This window comes from Schistocerca nitens, chromosome 1 (genome assembly GCF_023898315.1).
Source record: "Schistocerca nitens isolate TAMUIC-IGC-003100 chromosome 1, iqSchNite1.1, whole genome shotgun sequence".
Classification (NCBI taxonomy): domain Eukaryota; kingdom Metazoa; phylum Arthropoda; class Insecta; order Orthoptera; family Acrididae; genus Schistocerca; species Schistocerca nitens.
Window position 1 is genome coordinate 1,150,258,560 of NC_064614.1, and position 17,320 is coordinate 1,150,275,879.

Below are 17,320 nucleotides of genomic sequence, written 5' to 3' on the forward strand. Positions count from 1 at the left end.
CTCAGCAAGGCAGTTTGCAGTTTGAACTATAAACAGTGCATGCTACATCACTGTGAAAGGTGTCCTGGGCCCGAAGCTATAGCATCTGAAATTGCCAGCTATTTCCTAGATCATGAGCCACAGGAAGTTATTGTGTTTAAGCAATGGGTACATACCGAACGGGTCACACTGGACACAAAGCAAATGGTAGTGGGTGAATTTATTGAAGACGTAAAAACTAAAATATGGAGTCTGTCATGCCATCATTACATTGCCAAGCATCAAAGCTTACATCTTAAAGGCCTTCAATGTCATCTGAAAGACAATGGGCTTGTTGTCCTAATGGATTTTGCAAAAATTAGTCTTTTATCATTCAGGATGTTGTGCAAGGCTTCCACTGGGACAATAGTCAAGCAACAATTCATCCATTTGTTATCTACTTTTGTCAAAATGAGAAAGTAGAATCTTTAAGTTTTTGCATTATCAGTGATTGTTTGCGGCATGAGACTATTGCAGTTCACGTTTTTATCAAGGAGCTCATCAAATATATAAAAGCACGGTTTGCACAGATATCCCACATTCATTATTTCAGTGATGGCTCCAGTGCTCAATATAAAAATCTCAAGAATTTCCTAAATTTGTGCTATCATAAGAGTGATTTTGGAATGACAGCCGAATGGAATTTTTTTGCGCCTAGTCACGGGAAATCACCTTGTGATGGGATTGGAGGTACAACAAAGCGGTTAGCAGCAAGAGCAAGCTTGCAACGGCCACTTAATGGACAAATTCTTACTCCCCTAGATCTGTTTCACTTCTGCTCTGAAAACATAAATGGAATTAAATTTGTTTTCGTCTGTAAAGATGAAATTGAAAAAAATATTGTGCCACAAGAAGAGAGGTTTAAACTTGGACAAACTGTAGGAGGCACTAGAGAAGATCATCACTTTTTACGTATTGATGAAACAACAATTCAGGTCAGCAGAGTTTCAAATGATTGTTCATCTTTTCTAGCTAAAATGGGTCACAGTAATGAAGGAGGCATATTAATGTCTGCTCTCCAACCAGGACAATATGTTGCATGCATCTATGAAAACGTGTGGTGGATTGGGAATATCTGTGAGACCTCCACAGAGCAAAGGGATGCATTAATAAACTTTATGCACCCACATGGTCCAGCAAATTCATTTTATTGGCCACCAAGAAGTGACAAGTGCTGGGTTCTGGAACACCACATTATTGCAGTTATTCCAGCTCCTTCAGTAAATTCGTCTGCCCGGCAATACACAATTCCTCTTGGTATTCATCAGAAAATTAATGTAGCACATCAAAAATTGAAATAGGTTAGAGGAAACAATCTAAGGAACCCAAGAGTGCCGTCTAATTTAACACAGGGCACTTAAATAATTTTACTATCAAGTTTGGGAACCTGTCTAAAGAAACCCTTATCAGGCTTGGGATCCTGTGGTAAAGAAACCCACCCATGGCTGTTGCTAAGCTATCGGGTGTGGCCCCTATGGCAATGGGAATGCTGGTTTTCTCAGGTGAAATGAAACTAGCAGTGGCTAAGCCACCATGGACCATAGCAACTCATTTATACACTTCTTTTCCATCAGTAAGCTGGTGTTGTTCATTAAACAGGCAACCAATAATTAGATGATTATGCAAATAAATTTTACGATTTACATTCATTCTTAATAATAATTTTGTGTGTGTGTGTGTGTGTGTGTGTGAGAGAGAGAGAGAGAGAGAGAGAGAGAGAGAGAGAGAGAGAGAGAGAGTGGGGGGGGGGAGGTGACAATTAAGAAATAACATTTTCTATTTTTATTCTTTTGCTATTCGGACTTAAGCTAGGTCCTATTCATCAGGACTTCTTATTTCACTTATCCCAGACATTAATAAACATGTATAAGGCAAAATAAAAGATTTCAGGTATAATTTGAGTGCCAGAAAAATATGTTCAAACTTTCAGTGCGCCTCTTTGATGATGCTACTTTTTAGGGCCTTATATGCTTGCTTTGCAAAACCAAATCCACTTTTCTAGATAGTTTAGAATATGCTCTTTCTAATGAGCATAGTTTAGAAGAGTTTGGAGAAAACACTTTTTTGAAAAATTTGACTAAAAATACCCATTTTTAGCACTTTTTGAAAAATTGTCAACTTCACCCTAGATTTGTGAAATAATGGAAAGCAATAGGAGAATGAAATTTTATATGCTAAGACCTTGTGTTGGTGAGTTATAATATGCAAAGTTTCATGTACATCCCACAATTACTTTTGGAGATATAAAAAACTTAAGTTCGCATTTTTTTAACAGCTATTTTTTCGCCCAACTTTGCTTCAAATTATCTATATGAAAATTGCTCAGAAATACTTTTCTTAATATTTTACTTTAAAGAACTCTAAAATTTGTATAAGATGGGCAAGTTTTGTTTCTTTCATGCAAATACTTACAGAGATATTTCATCAAAATCCATGAGGGTCATGTGGGAGCCTATAGACCACTTGGCATGGAATGACCCTATTGAAACAAATCATCCAGGAAAGAGACATAATAAGGAAACTAAGAGACTGCTATTCAGGGACTTATCTGACATGGAAGATAAATTAAATGAACTACTGGTATGTATATAAATGGAAATGTATACAGACTAGTTCAGTTTTTTGTGTGTTACGTGGATCAATACAGATTTTTTCTGTTTTAACATTTATTTATAGAGAAGATGGTGTTGTCATGCAGGTTTGATTTCATTTTGTTTTATTGTCTGCTGGTGTTTTTATTCCAATTCTAGACTTTAATCTGGAAACCACTGTAAAGTGTTTGATAATGGGTACTTCCCATTTCACCAGTTATTTAGACTTTTTCGAGCTCTGCTCACATATGGTATGTGGGAAGAATGATTGCTCATATACCTCTGTGCAAGCTGCAATTAGTCTAATCTTCTCTTCACACTCCCTGTGGGAATGATAAGTAGTGGGTTGCAGCATATTCTTAGATTCACCACTTAAAGTTGTTCCTAGATACTTTCTAGGTAAGCTTTCATGGGATACTTTACATTCGTCTTTGAGTGTCTGCCAGTTTAGTTCTTTCAGCATCCCACACTTGGGCAGTAGTCTAGGATGAGATGGCCAAGTGTTTTGTAATCACTATTCTTTCTAGATTGATTCTTAAAGGAGATGGTCAAATATTCTTATGACACCATTATCAGCTTGTCTCTGTGCAAATTTAAGGTTAAGTTGTTAGTGGAGGCTATTTTTGTCACTCATGTTGAATTTATGAATGCTGTTTTATCAGCATGTGCCTTGTTCCTCTCAACGAACCTTTTAGGCCTGTAAATGTACTGGGAATTATGAGACAGAATTGCTGGCCAGAACAGTTTCATTCAAGATAGATGGCAGATATTACAGTAACTTTCTATGCAATGAATACTTTCTCTCTTTGTGAAATTGACTCAGCAAATCATTTTGTATCACAACAATGAATGGAAGTGTGCAGAGTAAGCTAACTTTGTAATGCTGTCATTGCCAAAAATCAGTGGTTACATGTACAGTAAATATTGCTGCACCAAAGTGTTTGTGATAGGCCCTGTTTGATTTCCAATTCAAGTTCTGAACAAATTACCTTTTACAGTATTGGATGAACTATGTTTTTCTTATGTTAAGTGATATGCTTTTCATCAAGAGCCAGTCAATACTTGTGAATACTTTTGTTTAAGGTACCTCCTGTTCTTGATGCCCTATTGGGTGTAGTTATGATACGTGCATCACAACAAAGAGCACTATTCCTGCTTTATCAAAATAAGATGGTAGGTCATTTATATGTACAAAGAACTGGAATGGTTCCATAATTAAGCCCTTTGAAATACCAGTTGTGATTTCTGCCACTGAGAAGAAGATTCATCTCAAGAGCTGTGTAAGGTATTTAACATGACAGTTTGCTCTTCCTATCGGTTATATATGAAGTGAATCACTTACAATTACACAGTGGCTGAAAATCCATAACGTTAACATTTCTATAAAATGATGTTGTGATTTGTGCAGTCAAGTGCCGTAGACAGATCAAAAATGTGCTGGTAGGTGAAATCTTATCATTCAGATGTTTTAATACATAATCAGTGAAATGGTAGATGACATGTACAGTGGTGAGGCCCTTTTGTAGTACAAATTGTGACACTCAGAAGGTTATATTTGCAGATATGCTCAACCAGCTTTAAAAACAATACCTTGCTCCAAACTATGGAGAAGAAAGTTAATAATCAAAGGAATTGATAGTTGTTACACAACTCATTTTTGACATATTATACAGCAGAGGCTTTACAATAATACCTACCATTATCTGACATATTGGGCAGTCAAATGAAAATGAGACAGATGGGGGAAAAACTAAATAAACTGTTTATAATTTCTACAATAATCAACATAACTGTTACTACATTTGTCTTTCTTAGAGACAAGATAATCAGTGCACTCTTATAAAAATGTTAGCTGGCCCACGTCACCAAGGTTGTTTAGACAATGCTGCAGAAGTTTCACTGAGAAGCACTTGCACATATTCCATACAGTCCCCATCTCCCCACAAGCGGTTTCCATATTTTTGGAGCCCTGAGGAAAGATGATCGTGGTTGTCGATTTACTGCAGACAAAGAGGTGCCTGCCTGGGTACAATCATGGTTCCACAGGCAACCTCAAGCATTTTTCTATGAAGATATTGACCATCTTGTCTCACAGTGCGAAATTACGGCGATAACTTTTAAAATAATAAACAGTTTGCCTACTTCTTTCCATCTGTCATGTTTTTATTTGATGGCCCCTTATATTTGTTTGTGTTTTACTGTTGTCAACACTTGCAGAAATTTTGCAGGACTGTGATATGTTTTTAATGTAGTGTTGCTTCGAGGAAAAATCATTTCAATAATAGTGGTAGTGGTGGTGGTTGTTCGTTGTTGTTGTTGTTGTTGTTGTTGTTGTTGTTAGTATAACAACTTATTTAATCCTTAGATGTGGGCTTGTCGCTCTCAGTATGGCTTCGACTTTGACAAGGCAGCCGCTGTCTGTGGAGCAACTTTTCTGGAAGGCAGTTAATCGTGGCTTCAGTCACCATGGAGAGATGTTTTCTGTGGACAATATGGCAGCACTAGCAGCAGAAACATTGCAAGACAGTTGTCAGCAAGTTGAGGTACTGAACAGAGGACTTGGTCATGATGTGACATACATTTTAGGTCATCTTGCTCATGGTGCAATTCTTCTTGTCCCGTATCCTTTTCTCAATTCATTGAATTTATTTGTTAAGACACTTTATGTATGTGTTTAGTGTAAGTTTTGAAATATCAAATGCATCTATACTACATGTAACGTGTCTTAATTTTGTCATCAGTAATGTTGTAGGCTTCTATGAAAGTCATCTGCCACATTTTGTGAAATCTTTATTGGATTTTCAAGAAGCCTTACATTCTGCAGAATGCTGTTTTGGAGTTTTAAATGGTGAAGAGTAGTAATCAGTGCCTCCTTTCAAAACCAGCTGAGTTTTCCCAAAATGTGATGACAGAGAAAGCAGAGAATAAAAGTAACGGAGAAGGTAAAACTGAAATGATCATATTTATGGTTTTATTGACCAGGAGACCCCATCTGTTGCGTTGTTCGGTTTCCTGGTGCAATTCTTTCTCTTTGATGCCACTCTGGTGATGTCCACGTCATTGTGATGAAGATGGGATGAAATGATTAGACAGCAACAACACTTAGTACCCAGATGAAGAAAATCTTCAAACAAGCTGGGAATCGATCCTGGGACCCCGCAGTCTACAGGCAGTGATGCTAACCTTGTTGTGGTTTGTTAGAGTATTAGGAAATAGAAGAGTTATCTGTTTTTTGGGATATATTTGATGAAAAATGTATTGGTAAAGACTTAACTGACTATAGTATTAATTAAATGATGGTTTGCCAAGCACAAGGAAAATTAGAGTTATAATAACTGTATCAGAAGATGTGAAATCGTAAAAAAAAAATCCCTACAGCATAAATTCTGTCCTTTCCTCTGATACTTCTGTTTTTTTATTTCTTCATTTGTTGATCTCACTATTTCACTGTCAGTTTTTTTGCTTCTTTCAGTGTGTGGTTTACTTTAATTTTCAATAGTCTGTTTAATTTGTAATTCCTATTGCTTTTTTCTTCCACTTTATGAACTTGTTGTTCCTGTAGCATACCATCGACTTCACACACAAGAACTAAAAACATTGACGATTGACCAGTGTTGTGCTGTCAGTCGGTCACTTCGTCATAATCTAGCAATATTATTGGATGTCACTGTTGTTAGCACTCTGCAATCCTGGCCATTAATACCATCTTCATCAAACCAGAGCCATTACTTCTCCTTCAGGTAGTTCTTTTATTAATCTATGTGAAGCTGATTAAACCCAGCGAATAATCTTCCAGTAAGTACCAGTCTTCACAAGTATGTGAATTCAAATTCAAGTCCCCCACTTATCAGTCGTAGGCTGATATTCAAGCTACAGAGGTGGCCCCCAGACTTGGTTAACTACCTCTTGTTCTGTTTGTATTCATTGGTTTTAACAGCCAAGGAATTATATGCTATAAGAGATGTGGCTGTTAAATGATGGGACTATTGTGTTAAAACATTTTATTTCAAAAACATACATATGCAGTTATTGTCATCCTCAATATATACCCCACCTTTACCCTTACAACACTTCATGTGAATTTTCCATTACTGGAAACAGTGCTGGAATCTTCCCTTGTGAGTGTCTTGATGACACCTGTCATTGTTTCTTCACTGCTTCAGTGGGCTGAAATCTTATTCCTTTTTATGCAGATTTGACCTTGGGGGATAGATAAGTCATGTGGCATTAGATCAGGCAAATAAGGTAGATGGTCTGACATCGGGATGCTGTACTTCACCAGGAACCTCTTAACAGAAAGTGCAGTATGAGCTGGTGTGTTGTCTTAATGCAGAAACGATGCCCTGTCCTTCCACAATTCAGGTTGTTCTTATTTTCTCACAGAGCAACAACCTCATAGTTTGACGTTCGGAAACCCAGTGGAGATACAGTTACACGAACACTGAAGTCTTGGGAAAAAAAACCCAATCATTCACCACCTCTTTGAATCTTGATTTGCTCATTTGAATTTCTCTCACTCTCAGTGAAGTTTCTGGATACATTTTCAGGAGGTTTTTGTGCAATATGAGAATTTTCGGCACCAGTTTTGGACACATTTTTCTTATTTTAAATTGGTTATGTAAAATTTGCCTTATGTATTCTGTATCAGTTCTTACGGTTTCATCAATTGATCGGCGGCCATCTTGAAAATGCTTGAACTACTCAGAAACTTACGTATGTGATACACAGTCTTTAGCATACAGTTCTTTTAGTAAAAGAAATGTTTCAGTAACCCTTTTTCAAAGTTTTGTGTGAAACTTCAAGACAATTCATTGCTCTATTGTTACATTTATCATTTTTCTGGGAAAACAAAGTAAGAGCTCTCACACAAATGGAGACCATGGCCACACTGATTTGTCTACAGATACCAGTGATGCTGCATTCGAGTGAAAAAGCTTCATGCTACTCAGCTATTGGTTTGTAAATCTTTGGTACATGTGTACATACTCTATGGCAGCCTCAGTCCTGTTATTTTATAGCCACACATCATACTGTAGAGTTATATGCAGCCATTAAGTCATGTGATAAAACTTATCATTGATTTTATTTGCATCGTCAGGATTATATCTTCAGAAACACATCATACCAAACTTACAGTTTTCCCTTTGTAGTTATCTTCAATCAGACGTAGTGATATCTTTAGAACTGTTTTCATATTTTTTTCCATCCTTTTCAAGTGCCATCTGTTCACATCTTCCAAGAGTTCTTACTTATCTTCTATTTATAGTTTTGACCCCAAAATATGTTGCCTCTAACACTTTTTCTTATGTGGTTATAAGCATAAGTGATAGCAGGAATGTAAGCATATAGTTTCACAAGTTGAATTGAAACATTAATGTGTATAATGATTCACATTTTGTAATCATAGCTGGAGTAGAAAGTTGAAGAATAGAAAGTAAAAAAAAAAAGACTTGGATATGATGGCAGGACAAATGGTAAAATACTCAGCTAGAAAAAAGAGGTACCAGTAGTGCACAAAAAGAAATGATTTGGCCATAGGTGGACTTGATTATATATGTTGAAAACACAAACAAAGTATTGATGAAAAAGACATAAATGACCTACTGTTCACCAGTAATACAGAATCTGCATGTGATTTTCTCATTACATGCAAATAATGTGTTACTGGTGACCAGTAGGAAGTAAATATGGTTGCAAAAAATTTTAGGGACGTCGTGCATAAAGGAAAGAGGGATGGGAGCTGCCATTTTTTTATTGTGATAAACAGAAATAAGCAGGGTTTACTTGAATAAAGCTCTAAATGTAAATTTAACTATATATGACCAATAAAAACAGTTTGCGAGACTGGCCCAGAAATCTGTATGCTTGCTTTTGTGTGTAGTGCACTACCAATTACTGTAATAGTTATGTAGTTACATGCTCAATAGATCATTTGAATGATTTTTTAAAATCAAAATGATGTGGAATGAGCCAGTTTACAGGATATGTATGCGTGCTTAGTGTTAAAATTAGTGAACATATTTTTTAGTCCTACATGTGCAACTACACTTAACCCCCTCCTCCCCCCTCCCCAAACCCGGCTACCATTCTTTTTAAACGAAATTTGTTCAGGAAATAGGAGTAGTTGTCCAGGAGAAACGATTCTAGTTTAGATTTAAAACATGCTTTGCTACTCCTGTCAAACACTTTATTATTGGGCAAACAATAAAACATTTTGCTGCTGCATATTGATCTCCTTTCTGAGCCAATGCCTACTTTAAAAATGAGTAACAAAGGTCAATTTTTCCTCTGTTATTGTAGGAATGAACATCACTATTCTTCCCAGATTGTGATGGATTGTTTACGACAAATTTTGCAAGTGAATATATGTATGTGATGGTTCAGTTGAAATGCCTAACTCCTTGGTGAGGTACCTACGTGGTGATAATGGGTGAACACCACATAATATTCTTTCTGTTCACTTTTGTGCAGTCAACAATTTGTTTGTAAGTGAAGAGGTACCCCAGAAAGTTATTCTGTATGACATTATTGAAAGGAAATATGTCAGCAGGATGCTTCATTTGTTTCCTTGAACAGCAAACATAGCTAAACTTTGTTGCTTAAGAATCTCAGTAGTATGCCTCTTCCGGTTAAAATTTTAATCAGGATATAGACTCAAAAACTTGGAAAATTCCATTTACTGACCCCTGTTCACGTGCTGCACCAGTTGTTGGTATGATTATTTGTTGGACAGAATTGAATACAGTGTGTTTTCGCAAAATTTAGGGAGATTCCATCGTCAAAGGACCACTTAATAATCTTTGAAAAATAAAATTAATAATTCCTTCTATGGCTTTCTCTCTAATGGGAGTTATTATAACACTAATTCTGCTGCAAAAAAGTATCAATTCTACTTGTTGAATGTAAAGTTGGTCATTCACATAGCCAAGGAATATGAGTGGACCCAAAATGGAGCCCTGTGGAACTCCTTGTGTCATTTCTCCATAAGAATGTGATCACAGTTCATAGAACAATTCAAACTTCCACTTGCTCCTGGCTTCTCCATTCCTTTGAATCTGTTGCAGATACTGCAAAAATGCTGTTTATCTAGAATCTTCAGGAATTGTGGCTTATCTACAGGTTTTCACTGAAGAGTTGTTCACGAAATCATCATTAGCATAGGTAAACAATTGACTAAGAGAATGCATAGTCAAGCATGTAGCAACCAAATGTTTGTTCTTCAGAATAAAAGACATTGCAAATTAATGATGGCAATAATCTATGCTATTATCTAAGATATTGTATGTTGTAGTTGCAAGTAGTGTTAAGAAATTGTTAATTCAGAGGTTCATTACTAAAATGTATATTCACTGTGAAATACTGACTTCTGTAACTTTAGAGATACTGGAATATTGTTGGGCCATTGGATGCACTTCACTCTCATGAGATCGCAGATGTATTCAGATTTGCTTTAATACTTGACTGTGACTAACTGAAGATTGTAAAGAGCTGGAAGAAGCTGGTCTGACAATCCACCATTTCGTAGAGCATTGTCTGATTTCTTAAGCGACCATCATCACCAAAATTCCAAATACTGAGATTTACTAATTTTCAGTGATGCTTCTCGCCTTTATACCTGGACTTAACTGTACCATTCACCTAGCCAGACCTGTCATGGCATGCCCTGAAACCTGGGCCTGCTAGTGTTCAGTCGTACAACAAATTCATCTCATCTTGAATTAATACTAGATGGTCAATTCTCACCTAAATACATGCAATGTTACAACTGGAAACGCTAAACCGTACACTCTGCTAGGCATTGATTATCTCTGGCATATAGCTAGAGGTCTGTGCGGATAAGAAAAGTGCAATCCACATCTGCACCGCATCCGCAAGGTCCTAATCCACACCCGCAGCAATTAATCTGCATCCGCAAGTTCCTTACCCGCATCCGCAAGTTCCTTATCCGCATCCGCATATATTTAAGTTTTGAATGAGTAATTAATAGTAATAGACAGTAGTACTTAGAATTATGGTATGTAATGACATAGTTATTGTTAGGGTGCCATTTCTGCAACAACTTAACTACTTTTGACTTCTTAAATCACAGGAAATGCTCTATACCTTCTCTAAAGCAGACCATTCCAAACAGAAAAGCATTGGTACTCCGGAGCACACACAGTAGCGGCTCGGATCTCGTGAGATTGGAAATGCTATTTAAAAAAATAAAATTCAATGCAATAGTATTAAATGATGAAAATTCATGTGTAGAAACAATTATATTTCGCCGCTCTTGTGCCAAGGCAGCTGAAAATGACGATGGTTTTAAACTGTTACTAGCACATTGCATCATTTACCGACAGTTTTTTTGTACTCACTGCTTGGATGTGTCAAATTTTGAAGCTATTCGTGTCAGCTGATGATTATATTATAGCTTATGCGTTCAGTCCTCGTCATTTCCAGGTGAAAATATTTACAGTATTAGGCCTACACTGCAAAACGCTGGCGCACCTGTGAAAAAGTTAAACTGCCAGCAATAATTGCCGTTGTCTGGAAGAAATAACTTGTCTTCCGAAGAGTGACAACAAAATCAGTGGTTATAGAAATTAGGAGTCCATTTAGCTTTAGCTAAAAATACGATTGAAATCTCGAACCTCACCTTTTGGCTGATTTATCGAATTAAGACCTAGTGACAAATGAAATGTCTGTTTCATTCTCAACTAAACAAAGTTTTTCACACTTTAAAACATCCTCAACATTGGTCTAAATTACTAAGACAAAATTTGCAGTAGATTTCGCAGTTAATACTTTCAATGTTAAAAAATAATTTTTTTCAGAGTTTAATGGAACTGCAAATGATTGCAAGATGTCTGTCTAAAAACCACTGTCCCATAACTTCAAATGTTAGGCACTGTTCCCTGTTAAGCAATACCGAGTTACAGTTGAAATGTTCAATTTTGTTACAAATTTCAGCCCTTATCTTTACTAATTGGCTGGTAAATTAAAAGACACATTATTATTTTGGATGATTTGAATATTTCGTAAGTTTTCAATGTGTTCAGAATAATCTTTCACGGGCTATCGCAGTCACAGCTTGTTGGTTGTCGTGAGCCATAGTTTGAAGTCCGGCTTGTAATTAATTACAAGGCCCGCCATGCCACCATTCCGGCCGGACTGTTTCACTGTTCACAAAGAGCGACAATGCTCGGCGGCTGCAAATGTTACTGAAGTGCACGCTAAAATTTAGGTAGGCACTTATGAGACCATCATTACCTAGTTTAATAATATTGACGTGTTAGCTGTTGAATGTTCTTGTTGCGAAGAGTAATAACTTAGAATTGAGCTATTTAATATGAAATTTACAACAAAACAAATTGCTTGTTAAATATTTCCTTCTTTTACCTAATGCTACTTAAATGTTTTTGTTGGGAATAGTAAAAATTATAACAATATGTCGAGGAAATTCTTTACTATAAATATTACAATAAAAACTCACAGGCTTCAGATTAAATATTTTCATCTTCTGCTTCCTTCTGATTCAAATTCTGTAAAAGAAAGAATCAGATGAAAAAATTGTAACTAATTCAGATAATCCCAAAAAATACAGTGAAGTAAGAGAAGCTGTACAAGTACCTTTTTACTTTGGAAGATTACTATGCAGGAACATGATGTCATCAATCGTCTGTGGCTTCAAAGACGTGCGTCGGTCCTGCATTATTTGTCCCGCAGTAGAGAAGCTCCTCTCAGATGGCGCGCTGGACACTGGAATGCAGTGCACGAAGTATGCGAGTTTGGAAAGACGCAGATAGATGTTTTCACGTCCATGAGAATTTCATCTGGTGCAACTTCAAATTCATTAAACAGTACATCAGACTTCTATTTTTTTTGCAGGAATTCCAGATGTTGTTTCCTCCTTATCTTTTAACTGTGGACAATTTCTGGCAACATAATTTTTCGCTTCCTTTACAAATTCGTCTTTTTCGGCACTGCTAAGAAATTGTAGGTTTTTATATCTTGGATTCAAAAACGTTGAAGTTTATGGGTTACTGTTATGTCCCATTTGCTGATTAAAATACATTTGGCTGTACTCTTTCAATCTATCAGAAATGGGCTGTCGCCATCATTTTTTTCAAGGAAGGCGAGAGTTTTAACTTCCCCAACACACATAAATAAAGCGTAGGAGTTTTGGAGGCTTCGAGATCACAAGAAGCTATTTTAAATGGTGTCAGAAAGGTTATTATATCTTCCAACATCGTCTTGTCTATAGAATCAATCAAATTATCTTTATTTTTCTCTGACAAAATTGACAGAACTTCAAACCATTGTGAATTAGTAGACTCAAACATATCCAATTTACTGTTCCATCGTGTGTCTATATCTCCTTTCAATTACTTCTGAAGGTGATTCTGAAGACCAGATCTTTTAAAGAAAGTTGTGATAGCTCGACAGGAATTTATTAGTTGCTGCACGTCACTCTTCTTATCATTCGCACACATTCTTAATACTATGCTGGAGCACATGACTCAAGGAGTCGAGTCGTGTGGTCCAGCACAGTATGAAGAATGTGTGCTGAGCACGAGAGCCTCTTGTATTGGCGAAGTGTTGCCACAATATTTGGACCTCTATCCGTAACAAACACTATGTTATTCACAGCACTGAATAAAATGAACGACCGTAGTATCTTAATTAATTCAAGTTTAATGTTTTCTCCTGTTTTTTAATCTCACTCTCAAAATTTCTGGTGCACAACACTTGATCCTCAAGTTTCAATTCTTCATAATTAACATAATGTGCAGTCACTCCCACATAGTTAATTTTACGGTACGAATCAGTCCATAAATCGACAGTTAGTGCTCCACCTATATCTCTGAATATATTCTTCACTTCTGCGGAGACAGTTTCACGCAGACGATCGGCCGTTTCCTTCAAATTTCTGGATATGGTGGCTGGATGAGGTAGCAGTTCCTTAGCACTCACTGTACCGTGCTTGGCCCCCACATCAATAAGAAACTGTGCTGTCTCGAGAAACCCAGATCCACACGAACTTCGAATGGTAAAATGCCTTTGCTGACAAGATTGATAAGTTTTTCTGTCGCAGCTGTCTTCAAATTTGGCGGAACTTCAGGAACTTTCACATCTCTCTTGGTATTTAAATAAGTAATTATGCTACTTTGTCCAGCCTCACACGAATGTTTTAGCAAATTTTAAGTTCCAATTTTGTGTCCAGTGTAGGAATATACTTTTTTACATGCAAAACAAGCCACTATATCTTTTATCTTTTCGTTGCCATCAAATACGTATCCGAATTTTTTCCAGATTGGAGATTTCAATTTGTTTTCCTTCACTAATGTAAAATCGCCTTTTTTCACCTTACACGAAATTGTATCCATCGATATGGTGTTCATTTGAAGAAAGAACTCTCACTGACATTTGCTACAAAGCGCTAACTGAAGGAAGCGGAAAATTGCAACGGGCACCTGTCTGGTAGATAGTGGGCAGGTTTGCCACCCAGAGGGCACTTCACACAAAAGACACGGTCGCGGAAACGGATTAGGCGCAGGTCTCTTGGATACAGTTACGTCGGTCGTAGCCAGGGGCTGAGGACAACAGACATCCGCTCTACCCGGGCCCTGCAAGATTCCAAGAATGTCAACAGACTTGAAGTTTTCAACTAGCATTGCAACATACGTACTGGGCAGATGCCTTGCTCATTATCTGCAGATGACACGCGGATATCCAGCACTGGTCATGATTTTATCCACCAAGTAACAAATACCGTGGATATATCCACGGATATCCGCATCCGTGCAGACCTCTACATACAGCCTCCCTACCTGGTGTATGTCCTTCCTACTTTTATTCGCATCCCTCTAAAAGTGCTATTACACTCTACCTATGGAATATCATTTTCTGTCATAATGTCCTTCCTACTCTCAAATCTTGATCCATGGGTCATATCCTTGTGGCAGACCCAGGTGCAAGCCATCTTCCATTGATCTGCCCACTGGCTTCTATTACAGCCCTGTCACTTTTGCTTTCTGCCTCATCAGAAGCAGAGCGCCTGTCACAGAACCCACACCATATACAATCTTTCCTACATTACCACTGCACTTTGTGTTTGATCCAGTATGCTCTTTTGTTTACTGAATCAACTTGTCATTGGTCGGTTCCAGACCTCTCTCTGAATTGAGGTGGATCTGTGGATTTGACCATGTTTCGTTTTGCATCAGGCACCAGTAACACTAGCCACTAGATCATAGTGGTGGTCACTAGTACTTGTTAAGATAAACCAGCATTACCATTTTCACATGAACACAGTAGTTTTCTCCCAACTGCTACATGAAATAGCATTTCTGTGAAATTAGATTGGGTATTATAGAATTATGCTGTGATCGTAAAAGTGACACAATGTAGAATCTAAAATGACAGAATATGTGATGCACAAGAAAACTGATGATAGTGAAGAGAAATTCAGAGAATTAAAAAATGAAATATATTCTGAGCACATTGTTTCTATTATGATCCCATAATGTTGTGAGTTAGTGCACAGTGTTTATAGTAGTGAGCTATTTTGTGTTGTTTGTAAGTAACTGTCCATTTTCAGATGGATTAAAAATCCACCCCTTTTTTAAACTAAATGTCAAACAATAATTTTGAAAAATATTTTTTTTTTTATTGCCTTTGAAGAAGTTGTAATCCTTACCTTCTCCTAGCTATGATGCAGATGCTAACCACGCACCATGTCTTAGACGTGGACACAAAGCTCACTGGGCTGCTGTGTGTGGGGCAGTAAGACTGGACTCATCTGCTGTTTATGTAGTTGCTCGACAGGGAAAGAGTCGTCGACTGGCTTTGTGGTCATATGAAGAACTCCGCCTCAGCAACGAGAACCTCATTGAGCTTGATCCGGTTTGTTGAATTTTTAGTCTTGTGCATCATGCTACATCCATTTAAATAACAGATTAATTGCATGTTACACTATAACTGTTGCTTCAGATTGTGTAAAAAAGTTGAAATTATGAAATGATATTATCCATAGAAATTTAGTTTTCATGTGCTGTCCTTGTATAGAGAATATAAGAGAATGAATATGAGGGTTATATTATTAGTTATATAAAAAAAAAAAAAAAGAATTACACTGAAGTCAGGAATATACCGCAACCATCTATATATAGTGCTCCTGCAGGTACCATGAATTTAAGACTAGACTAATTACAGTGTGCATAGTGGCATTTAAGCAATCATTATTTCCATATACATCTACTTCCACAACATGTGTATATATATATATACTCTGCAAACCACTGTTAATTGCATGATAAAGGGTACATCCCATTGTACCAGTTATTAGTTCCATTCACACATTAATCTAATCTTGTCTTCGCGTTCCCTGTGGAAGTGATATGTAAATTGATTTTCATGGGATAGTTTGTGTCTATCGTTAAAAATCTGCCAGCTCATTTTTTTTACCATGTTTGTGACATCCCTTGTGTGAAATAAACCTGTGACCATTCGTCCTAGTATTCTGTGTAGCTGTTCAATATCTCCTATTAGTCCTGTTTGGTTCCACACAACTGAGCAACATTAAAGGATGAGTCAAACAAGTGGAATGGGGAGAAATTGTACTTTGTGGTACAGTGGACAGTTCCCTGTGATATACATTTCCATCGTCTCTAGATTGGAGGTGTAGATAAAATATGTTTTTGGTGCAAATTATTTCTCAGCCTATATGCCTTCAAAATTTACACACTTTTGCATGCATTTAAAAATACTCTGTGAGTTTATCTACTCTGATGATGGTACATAACAACATTGTTTTGAAAAGATTCAGCAGCTTTCTGGTATGGTTAATCTCACTGTCCACAATTTTTTTAAATAAGGGAACAAAAGAAAACAATTATTTACTGATGTGTCATTTTTCTCTGTCAAGTAACCATTTTAATTGTTCTTGGGTATTCAGCCAAGTGTAGTCATTAATGCCATACAAATTTTCAACAAGAACTCTTGCTGCCATCCTCAGTGAACTGCTGAGGAATGGGGAGAGTGGGGCCATTTGTGCACCCTTTTTTAAGAGGAATAAGCAGTGGGCCAACTGATGGCAGCTGAAAAGTTGTGTAGTATGAATGACTGTACCCGATTAGAGCCAAGAAGAATTTAAATTGCCAAGAAAGTCTTCAGTTAAATATTCAGTTGTTTGACATGCTATGTGACAGCATTGTGGAGAAAGATACAGCATCTTAGGTTGTTTTTACTGATTTTGTTGATGACCTGTGGCAAACAAATTTGCAGGTCTTAAATATGCTGTAGTATACCTGTACCCCTATGGTGAGTCACGCGCTGCTCTTCTTCAATCATCTTGCACCCAACACTCATATTTTTTGTAACAGCCACAGATTTTGGTAGAGTTACCAAGTGTGGTGGCGTAGCAGTTGGCACATTCACGTTTGTGATGATGCTGGCTCCATTCCGTGTCTGACCATCCAGATTTAGGTTCTCCGTGATCTCCCTAAATGACTCCATGTAAATGCTGGATGATTGAAAGGGCACAGCTAATTACCTTCCTCACGTACAGTGCTCCATTTGTAATGACCTCGATGGCGATGGGGTGTTAAACTCTTAATCTTCTTTCCTTGTTTCATGAAATTAATTATTGACAGAAGCACAGCTGTGTCGAAATCCTGTATACCAATTGCAAACAGTCATTTCTATAAGTAGCTGATTACCAAAAGTTG

At 37.1% G+C, this 17,320-nt stretch overlaps 1 protein-coding gene across 1 annotated transcript in view; it reads left to right on the forward strand.

Annotated features, from left to right (window-relative positions):
* LOC126199985 (UPF0692 protein C19orf54 homolog) overlaps positions 1 to 17,320 on the forward strand; it is a 55,914-nt gene that overhangs the window by 7,358 nt on the left and 31,236 nt on the right. Inside the window, exons 2-3 of the mRNA XM_049936670.1 lie at positions 4,975 to 5,229; positions 15,302 to 15,497. Coding sequence (XP_049792627.1) covers positions 4,975 to 5,229; positions 15,302 to 15,497 — 451 coding nt within the window. The remainder of the gene's footprint in view (positions 1 to 4,974; positions 5,230 to 15,301; positions 15,498 to 17,320) is intronic.